At 48.3% G+C, this 9,533-nt stretch overlaps 1 protein-coding gene across 1 annotated transcript; it reads left to right on the top strand.

Moving 5' to 3' along the window:
- Positions 1-766: 766 nt before the first annotated feature.
- Positions 767-9,342, top strand: CXCR5 (C-X-C motif chemokine receptor 5). The gene is made up of 2 exons (XM_033081659.2): positions 767-1,127; positions 6,222-9,342. The coding sequence occupies exons 1-2, from the start codon at positions 918-920 to the stop codon at positions 7,296-7,298; spliced, it is 1,287 nt and encodes a 428-aa protein (XP_032937550.1). The 5' UTR covers positions 767-917; the 3' UTR covers positions 7,299-9,342.
- The last annotated feature ends 191 nt before the right edge of the window (positions 9,343-9,533 follow it).

Raw genomic sequence — 9,533 nt, 5'->3', positions numbered from 1 at the left:
TTTCAGGAGAAAGAGTGCCCAGAGGCTGATGAGCACAAGCAGGTGCACACAAAGGTCCTCACGGCAGAAGAGGACAGCGACATCCTCAGGGCAGCAGGTGCCCGAGGGGTCGGTATCTAAGAAGCAGGAGGAGTGGTTGTAATCCAGCAGTGATTACGAGAATAACACCACCTCCTTCTTCACCAATCCAAACTCCCACCAGAGTCCTTGGTGGTAGAGAGGCCTCGGTGCAGCTCTACCTAGACAAGAGGAGGACAAGAAATGTGTTTGTCAAACCACCTCAGCTCCTTGCACAGGATAAGCTTTCTTCCAAAATGCCAGCTGCAATGCCATCCTACTCTCCTGACCCAGACCGGGGCATTCTCACTGTGAGCCTGCTGCTGAACAAAATCACTGAACAAAATGCCCATTTCTCCAAGCAGAGAAGATTTTGATTTCCCACCTTGATTCTCCTTTCTTAGTCTTGTGAAGCCAAGCTGCCTAGCCCCTGCTAATCCCGCTCTAGACCTGCAGAGCAGCTGCCAAGGCATTGCTTTCCTGTGCAAGCCACCTCACACTCCCCCGAGCCCAGACGCGGGGTGAAGCAGCAGATGGTACAGAAGACAACCACAAGTCACTGCGGTTAAAGCAGCCAGGAGGACCGCGAGGCAGAGGGTAGTGATCATACCCACACTTCAAAGTCCTGCACAGCTCCAGAGAAGTGCCTGGATCCAGGAGGTTTCTGGTAAGGGTGATCCTTGGCACAGAACTTTTCAAAGTCTTTTGGACCACCTGGAACAAGGACAGCTGTGGGCAAGAGCCCTCAAGTGTTCCAGGGAAGACGTAAGGATGTTCTGGATCTTCTGTGGTATAGACCAAAGGAATATGTACTCTTCAAACTTTACTTTAAAAAATCAACTTACAGCACTAGTAAAAAGATGATAAAGCTAGATCAATCAGGTCACTCTATGCCTGGAGCTCATTTGCCTTGCAAATACTCAGTTATTACCTTCCGTGTCCCTCCCTACTCGCTTAAATTATTGACTCCACTCCAGAAAAGAACTTTTGTAGAAATTTCTGGAGGAGACACTGATCCTGACCCTCAAACCATGGGGCCTGTCAGCTACTCATCAGAGACATATGATTTGGTGAGTTGGGCCTGGCTTTGCTTGATAACAGGGTTGGGAGGTAGAGCTGGGGTGGGCTTAAAGGCCAGGTTTCTGGCCATCCATCTTCTAACCCTCCTGTTGGCAGAGGCAGAGCTTAAGCCTTTTCTTATGCCAGCATAATCAGTTCTTGCATCCCTTAAGTTCAGACTTGACCACAAGCACAAGGCTGTTGCTTGCAGAGAGCCAGAGTAGTGTGGCTACAGCCACTGTAATCCAGGGTGCTGGGTGTTCTGTTGGGGAAAGCTGCCCAGACCTGTACTGGCAAGCACTAAGCCTGAGTGCTGTCCTTGCATGAGGGCACAGACCAGAGTGTCTGCAAAGGTGACTCACCTGGAGAGCAGGGCTCCAGCAGTCCCATCCTGTGCCGCCAGCCTCTCCCAGCCTCCTTGCTGCCCTGCTGTCTGCACAGCCATTAGCACAATGTAGGCATAAAACACTTACTCTGAGCCAGTCACCTTTTGCACCAGCCTTCAGCAGTATAAATGACTGTGTACACAGTGTGCAAAGCCCTGTACACCTCTTCTGGTCCCTTTCACAACTCGAATACCCAAGCAAACCCAGCCTTCTCTCTCTGTGTGTGAAAACCCTTGGTATGACCACCCTGCTTGCTTGCTCCACATACTGGCTTCCATAAGTATGGCTCCACATAAGTACAGGCTCCACATACACTCTGCTGAAAGGGGAATATGTGGTATATTTATAACAGGAGAATTTTCAAGAGCGGAAGATAAATTGCAAGAACTTCTAACAGGGAATGATGACACTAGGTATTCTACATCATAGTTCTCCTTCCCAGCCTTTACAAGTGAAAAAGAGCAGCTACACCTTTTAGAGAATGTTGTACTATCCAACGGGAAGGACACAGCAGCATTATCATTACCCTGGTTTTCAAATATTGCATCTCAGAATCTTTTTAAATACAGTGGCTCCTTGCAGCAGACCTCAAGATTAGTTATTCCAAAAAGAGAAATGTTGGATTCAATTGTTACCAAACTTTCTCTTCCTCCTTTTTCTCTACACACCAGGGAAGAGCAAGGAGATGGAGGAGCAAGCCCTACCCTCCTTATTTCTTTTCTGATTCATCCAGAATCAGAAAAAAAATCCTTTGCAAATGGTGGTCATTCCTTTAAAACCTTTTTGGAGAAGACATTTCTTTCGCTGACCTCTGTTGAAGTTCAGTGGCAGCGCTAAAATTGAGAGATTAAAATCAAACTCAAACCTTTTCACCTCCTTTTCTTTGCTTACAAAACTTTCCATATTCCTTAGCTTAGTGATTTTATATCTGCTCTGAATTCTTTTACATCACAAAGGAGACCTCATGTGAGGGGAAGGGGGAGGGTTTGGCGGGGGTGGGGGAACCCAGCTGATTTTTGAACTAAACACCCACAGTCAGGTGCCACAGCAGGAAGAGTTTTAGGCCTTGTCTGATTTCTGCAGTTGGGAGTTTGGCATATGTTGTTTCCTACCTCTGTCTCCTGGCAACCTCCCAGATTTGTCTCCCTCCCTGTTCCAGGGAGGCCGCAGATACCACATGAGCATCACTGTATTTGCTTTGGTGGTGCCATATGTTGCTTTACTTATACTCAGTGCTTGTAGCAGCAACCTACCCACAGAGATTTGAAAAAAAAGGCCTCCAAAGAGTCGTGTTGAAGTGGCAACACAAACCCTGCCTTGTGCAGGGATTGTTTGAGAAATTGAGCAGTTACAGAAGGAAAAATGATGAGAATGTTTGCACCAAAGGGGCGTTTATCACACAGTGAATACAGTGAGGGCCTCACCTAAATTTTGATACCATATGAGATCATTTGACTTTGTAACCTTGCAGAAAAGCACCATGCCCAAAATGATAACCCATGTTTCTCCATAGCAAAAATGCTTTGCCTCCTAACCTTACTCTTCTGCAGACTAGACAGCCAAAAACACAGTTGCAGAAGAACCACTGAGATCTACACCAGGTTCCCTGAGGTTCCTCAGGCCAGTTTTCATTGCAATGGGATCAACATGACTCAAGAGCGTAAAGGCACCTACACTGCAGTAACATGGTACTTCCACAGGCCTTGGTCTTATTCCTGGATTTCCCTGGTTCAGCCCCTGGAGAAGTCATGAGCAGAAGCTCCGTCAGTAGATTGTACTGATGTGGGCAATTATAGTTCTGAGGTTTTGAGAATGAAATATGCTGCCCTCAGCCCTTGGCATTGACTAGAAGGGAATGATTCACATGGAAAATCCGTAACAGTGCACAAGCTGCTTCACTTCTGCAGCCAAATGTTTTGATTGCTGACTGTTGTGGGGAACTGAGAAAAACAGCTGACACATGGAGACCAGAATAACTCTGTGATGCAGGTTATAGGGGTAAAGGGATCCCTGAACAAAAAGCAGAGGAACGGCTTTCCCAGACATGCACTTGACTGCTATATTGGAGAGACAGCACTTTTTCTCCCACCCCCAGATTTACTGCATTTGTCATACCGGAGACCTGTACAAAGGTCCCTCTGCATGCACACTGTTGATTTATCCCATTCCAGATCAGGCAGCCACCCACTTCCAGTCCAAGAATTGCAGCAGATTCCCCAGAAGCCTCAGCTTGTCATATTCAGTGCATCTCCTGCAGCTCTGGTCCCTGCCCTTCCTGTGTCGACCCAGACTCTGATTTTTCATCCTCCTTTATTTGTCTCCAACTCATCTCTGTCCGCTCCTGCCCACATGTGCTGCTCTGCTCAGCGATGCAGGCAAGGACAGATCAGACACAGCTCCGCACACGCTTCCCCTGCCCACAGTGAGTGGTTTACAGTAAGAGCCCTCGCTGCCTGTTCCCCATCAGCAATCAGATGGTGTCTGATAGTGGCACTCAGCCTCTGCACTTTTGGCTCCAAATACAAGGTGATGCTGTAAACTTGGCCAGCAGCCAAAGCCACTGAACACTGCCCAAGCTGCCCATCCACTGCCATCGATGGTGCTGGCATGGCTCCAAGGGAGGACTGGCACTCCAGCAAACCCAGCCATTTTCCATAATTTCATTTTTCCCTATAAAACTGGAATTGTCCAAACTCTTCCCAGTGAAATTTCCCATTCCAATGTATAATCTGTTTGGGATTTTCAGCACAGTCACCTGCACAGCCTGAGCAGCCTGGTTTGGTCACTACATCAAATAGCAAAGGTTTTTAGGTTGTTTTGCTTTTTCTCAGAGAGGTTCAAGGATCTGGCCTAGGCCACCACATCACAGATTTCTGTGTGTTGGTAACTTCTCTTGAAAAGTCCGGGTACGGAGTAGGCAGGAAATACTTTCAAGCTAGGGAGGAAGATAACCAGGAGGGATTTCTTAAGGCTTTTGTCTTTAGCAGCAATCTCTGATCTCCAAAATCATACCCTAAACTAGAAAAATAAAAGTTCTTTGGTAATACAAAATGCTTCTCACCAAAGGCTTGCAGGCCTGCAGTTACATAAGCAAGAGCTGGGCAGGGTTATTCCACGCTTTTCCCAAGGATTCATTCACCCTCCTACTATCCACTGCTTGGAGACTGCCTGCACCAGCTGTCTACTCTATGAGTTTGGTAATGCTCCATAGGCTTGTGCTCCATTGGCATGCCTGGGCTCCTCTTGGAACCATGTAGATGGTTTCAGAAGTAGAGGAGTGTTAGATAAACCCTGCTGCTGCCAAGTGACCTCTTTATCCCCCACAGTCATGTGCAGAGGCACCCAGTGCATTACCCAGGGAAAGCTGCCTGAGAGAGAAGAAACATAAATCACTCTTCCCTAGCTGGGCACAATGCAAGACTCCAGGCTGGTCACAGTAATTTTGCTTAATAGCCTGTTGGGTGAGCAAAAACCCCCAAAATCAGGTCTAAAATTGTGTAAAGCAGGGCTGGTATTTTTAGACTGGAACTTTGGCTGATGAGGAAAGGAGCAGCAGGTGCAAACAGCTGCAGCTGGCAGTGAAAGGTATGAAAGCATTAGCAGAGACTTCCGCTGTGGTCAACACTGAAGTCTCAGCACAGGTCTCCAGAGAGGGTGTGGGTGGGGGACTGCAGGGGTGCTGTGGGTGACTGCTGCTGAGCTCTTCCCAGTTGTCACTAAATATTCAGTTTGTCGTAAGCCTCCTCCACTCCTCTCTTTTTGTGTAAGGCCAGCTGAAACATGACCACCATCCAGGGAGCTCATGGTGAGCAGAATTCCAGCTTCCTAGCACTCGAGACTAGCCCACAGCTTCAGCCCAAATACAGGCTGGCCAAGAAGATACAGCAAGCCAAGGGCCAATCACATCTGCAGCAGCTCTATTGCACTTGCCTTACTGGGTCACCCTGGGGTCTGAGTGGTGTTTTCCCTTCCCTTTCCTGCTCTGACTGCAAGTAATTCAGAACTGAAAGGTTTATCAACAGAACAGATCTCTCTTTCCATCATCTATTCCTGTAGCTATGGCACCATAGTGCCTCAGAGGCTTTCCTCCCAGTGTGTTGAACACCTGCCCCACACCTTCCTCTAAGTGTGTGGAAGCGATCTCAAAGGACAGCTCCTGCTGACCCCACCTCACCCTGCGCTGTCATAGGCAGCTCTCAGGCCTCTGAAGAGAAGGGGACAGGTTCACTGCACAGAATTTGAGGTACAGATGCGCTGTGTGGTGAATCCTACCACCTTTATACCTGACAGCAGGCAGCAGGCAGGACAGGAGTGGTCCATATAAGAAATGGGTGGGACAAACTGGGAAAGCTGGTAGAGGAAAGTTCCATTCTATGTGAGAAAGCACATAGAATGCACCAGCAGGTAACTTGGCAAGAACCAGAGGATGAAACTGATCATTTGATTGGACACCTAAACATCCCTAAATACTCCAGTTAAAGACCACAGACTGAGCAGCCCTTGCTGTTCCAGATGGAGAAAACCCTCTCCACCTGCTGCTGCACCTCCTGGCAGTGGAGGGCCTCCAGTGTCAACACACTGCAGACACACAGCATCTCCTCTTGATGCAAGTGGGCTGCAGGGCATGGGGGTGGTCTAGGTCTGCCAGGTGCAAGTGAGGGATTGGGTTCTTGTGTTCAGAAACTCCCCTCCACTAACAAGACTCTCTCTGTTCCCCAGAGCCAGGTGGAGCTGAGCGGTTACTACGAAGCTGAGAACACCACCCCTTCTCTGGAGGGCTACTTTTGCTTCAACCCAGCCTCATCTGTGGTTGGCAACCAGGGAGACCCCTTCAGGAAGGTCTTCATGCCCCTCATCTATCTGCTGATGTTTGTGCTGGGCACTCTGGGCAATGCCCTGGTCCTGGTCATTTTAGAGAGGTTCAAGAGGTCTCGCACCACCACAGAAAACTTCCTTTTCCACCTCACCCTGGCCAACCTGGCACTGTTGCTCACCTTCCCATTCAGTGTGGTGGAGAGCTTGGCTGGGTGGATATTTGGGAAGTTCCTGTGCAAGATACTCAGTGCTGTCCACAAGATCAATTTCTACTGCAGTAGCATGCTGCTGGGGTGCATTGCGGTGGACCGCTACCTGGCCATTGTCTATGCAATCCACACCTACCGCAAACGCAGAGCTCGCTCCATCCACCTCACCTGCACAGCTGTCTGGTTCTGTTCATTGCTTCTGACTTTACCCGATCTCATCTTCATGGAAGTCTGGACAGACGACAGCAACCGCAGCATTTGCTATTTTCCAGAGGTTGGGATTGATGGAAACAATGCGTGGCTGGCAACACGCTTCCTCTACCATACCGTGGGCTTCTTTGTGCCTCTGCTGGTCATGTGTTACTGCTACGTGGCCATCATCCAGGCACTGTGTCAGTCCCAGCGCCTGCAGAGACAAAAAGCTGTCCGTGTGGCCATCCTGGTCACAGGCATCTTCCTCCTCTGCTGGAGCCCGTACCACATCGTCATCTTCCTGAACACACTTACTAAGCTAGAAGCCTTCACCAAGAACTGCCTCCTGGAAGACCAGCTGGACACAGCCATCATGGTGACAGAGGCCATCGGCTTCACGCACTGCTGCCTCAACCCCATCCTCTACGCCTTCATTGGGGTCAAGTTCCGTAACGACTTCTTCCGGATCCTGCAGGAGCTTGGCTGCATCAGCCAGGAGACCCTGCAGGAGATCCTGGAGGTGACAAGGAAGGGTAGTGGGATAGAATCTGACAACACCACCTCCATCTCCACTTTCTAGCTGGGAAAGGCTGCCTGCAGGGCAGAACTGGTCTGGGTCTTTCCTTCCCAGTGGCATACTTGCTGTGGTCTCAGTTGCAAGTTTCACAAGTATCCCCACAACTTTGTTCACTCCTCAGGAAACAGGTCCAATAGCCACCAAACACCCAAATCCCATCAGACACCTTGCTTGGCTCTTTCTGGTTCTCCTATTTGCAGAGATCTACCTGGCAGCTGTTGGGAAATGCTGGATGTCTGATGGTCACTCTTGTTGGGCTGGATGAACTCCAGTGGGTTGAACATGACATTTCCACCTCTCCCTTGAAAAACTGACTGCAGGCATCTTGCGCACAAAGCCAGGCCCAGGACTGGGGTGCCAGGGTTAAAAAAGTTTAAAAGTGCAGCCGAGTAAATGAGTCATGTCAGTAAGCAGGTCTCCGTTTCACTAGCTCAGGTTGGTATGGACATGCTCAGAGGAAGCCCTGGGACTCAGTGGCCATAGCAACTGGAAAGAAGCAGGGAGGACTGATGGGGGCTGTGAAGCTCAAACTAATAGCACGGGCATACAGTGCTGGACACGCTTTGACTGCAACATTGTCCTCCTACTGCATGACATCCCCTCAGCCAGCCACAACACGTTCATCATCCCAACAGAGCTCATGCCAGAAAGCCCTCCCACAGATTGAAAGATCTGACTGTCACAGACTCCTTTCCTGACACCAGTTGCATCCTTCCCCACTCATTGGATCTGTTTTACTACTGTTACGACCTCCTGTGAGTGGCTGCTGAACTGAATACCTGACTATGCAAAAGTTTTCCTTTAAGAAACTCTATCTGAGGAGATGGCTTCTTCTTGTGACTGCACACAGGGGAGAGAAACCACACAGCTTTGTAATGCTGATGGTATAACTTTTTTTTTTTTTTTTGCAGCTAGTTGTATGGCTATTTATGGGTTCTGAGAGCAAGGAGACCACTGCCCCAGAGTAAGGGATAATTTCTCTTTGCTTTTAGCAAGGCTAGAGGAAATGTGGCATTTTGCTTGGCACCATGCTTTCTGATAGTTTTCCTCCATCAGCACCTACAGGCCTTTCAGAGATTGATTGCATCCAGGTGAACAGAGGATAAACCTGGGTGGTGATCTTGCCCTGAACTGCAAGTAAGCAGAAACTACTCAGATCAGGGCAGCTTGATGATAATTTGGTTCAAAATAAGAGCAGCATCTTTTCCCATCACTAATTCTTGCACTGCAAGCTGGTGTGTGGGGAAGCCCCAGCAGATACTCAAGACAGCCTGCTGCTGCTACGAGGTCTTGTCACAGTTTAACAATGGCAGCAGACCCACAACACTGCTCCATGACATTTCTGTTCCTAAAGAGTGCTGTGGCCTAAACTGTAGGAGAGCCACACATACCAATGTCACATGAGCACAACCATCCTCACATTTGCTCTACCCATCACCTCACATTTTAAACAATGTCAAAGCAATGTTAGTTCTTCTGCGGCAGCAGGAATTTTGTGCTAACCTCACTTCTGAAGTTCATCCCACTAGCAGAGAGCTCAGTCCCAGGTGAACTTCATGGTACTCAAGGGCCCTGCTAAAAAAACCAGCCATTATGAAAAGGGGCCACATTACCTCAGCCAGACTCAGGCAGAGATCTCAATAGCTTGATTTCATATTGTGACTTGAAGAGAAAACTCACCTAGTATAAGGCAATCCACCATTTCCTGCAGCACCGCATCTTCAAAGATGAAACTTTCAAGTAGTGGCAACTGCGGTTGTTCAGGCACGTACGTGCAGCAGAGGAGGGCAAGTCCCTTAAACCCGCACTTGTGTTCTCCACGGTTGTACCAGTGAGAAAACCCATTGCAGATGCATTGTAAACACATACCCAGCAGGTTATGGTGACAACTGTATTTCTACTGAAAATGCTATTGAAAAAAATAAGTCAAAGTGTAAAATTCTTACAGTGGTTACAAAGTAAAAAGAAAATCTGCACTCAAAGGAGAGTGAACAGATTACACATCTATTGTTACTATAGCTTTTAGCACTGGTATGTACAAACCTTTAGGAAGTGTCTTTTGAGGTAAGCTGTAATAAACAGGTGAATAAAACACCATCTTCTCATGTATAGTGCTTGTAAGAATTTGTCTGTAACTCTGCATGTTATTCAAGGGAGACGCATCAGAGAGCACTAAGTGAGCAGATCGCATCTTTCTGACAAGCTCTGCTCAAATGGCTCAGAGGAGCACCTTGCTCA

The sequence above is a fragment of the Catharus ustulatus genome, chromosome 28 (assembly GCF_009819885.2).
Source record: "Catharus ustulatus isolate bCatUst1 chromosome 28, bCatUst1.pri.v2, whole genome shotgun sequence".
Taxonomy (NCBI): domain Eukaryota; kingdom Metazoa; phylum Chordata; class Aves; order Passeriformes; family Turdidae; genus Catharus; species Catharus ustulatus.
This window is presented reverse-complemented; position numbering and strand designations above follow the sequence as displayed.

What these genes read in the sequence shown, in the direction of transcription:
- CXCR5 (XM_033081659.2), top strand. Translation starts at nt 918, where the DNA reads ATGATAAAGCTAGATCAATCAGGTCACTCTATGCCTGGAGCTCATTTG. An exon ending in CATCAGAGACATATGATTTG is followed by an intron (nt 1,128 to 6,221) that starts GTGAGTTGGGCC and finishes TCTGTTCCCCAG; the next exon opens with AGCCAGGTGGAGCTGAGCGG.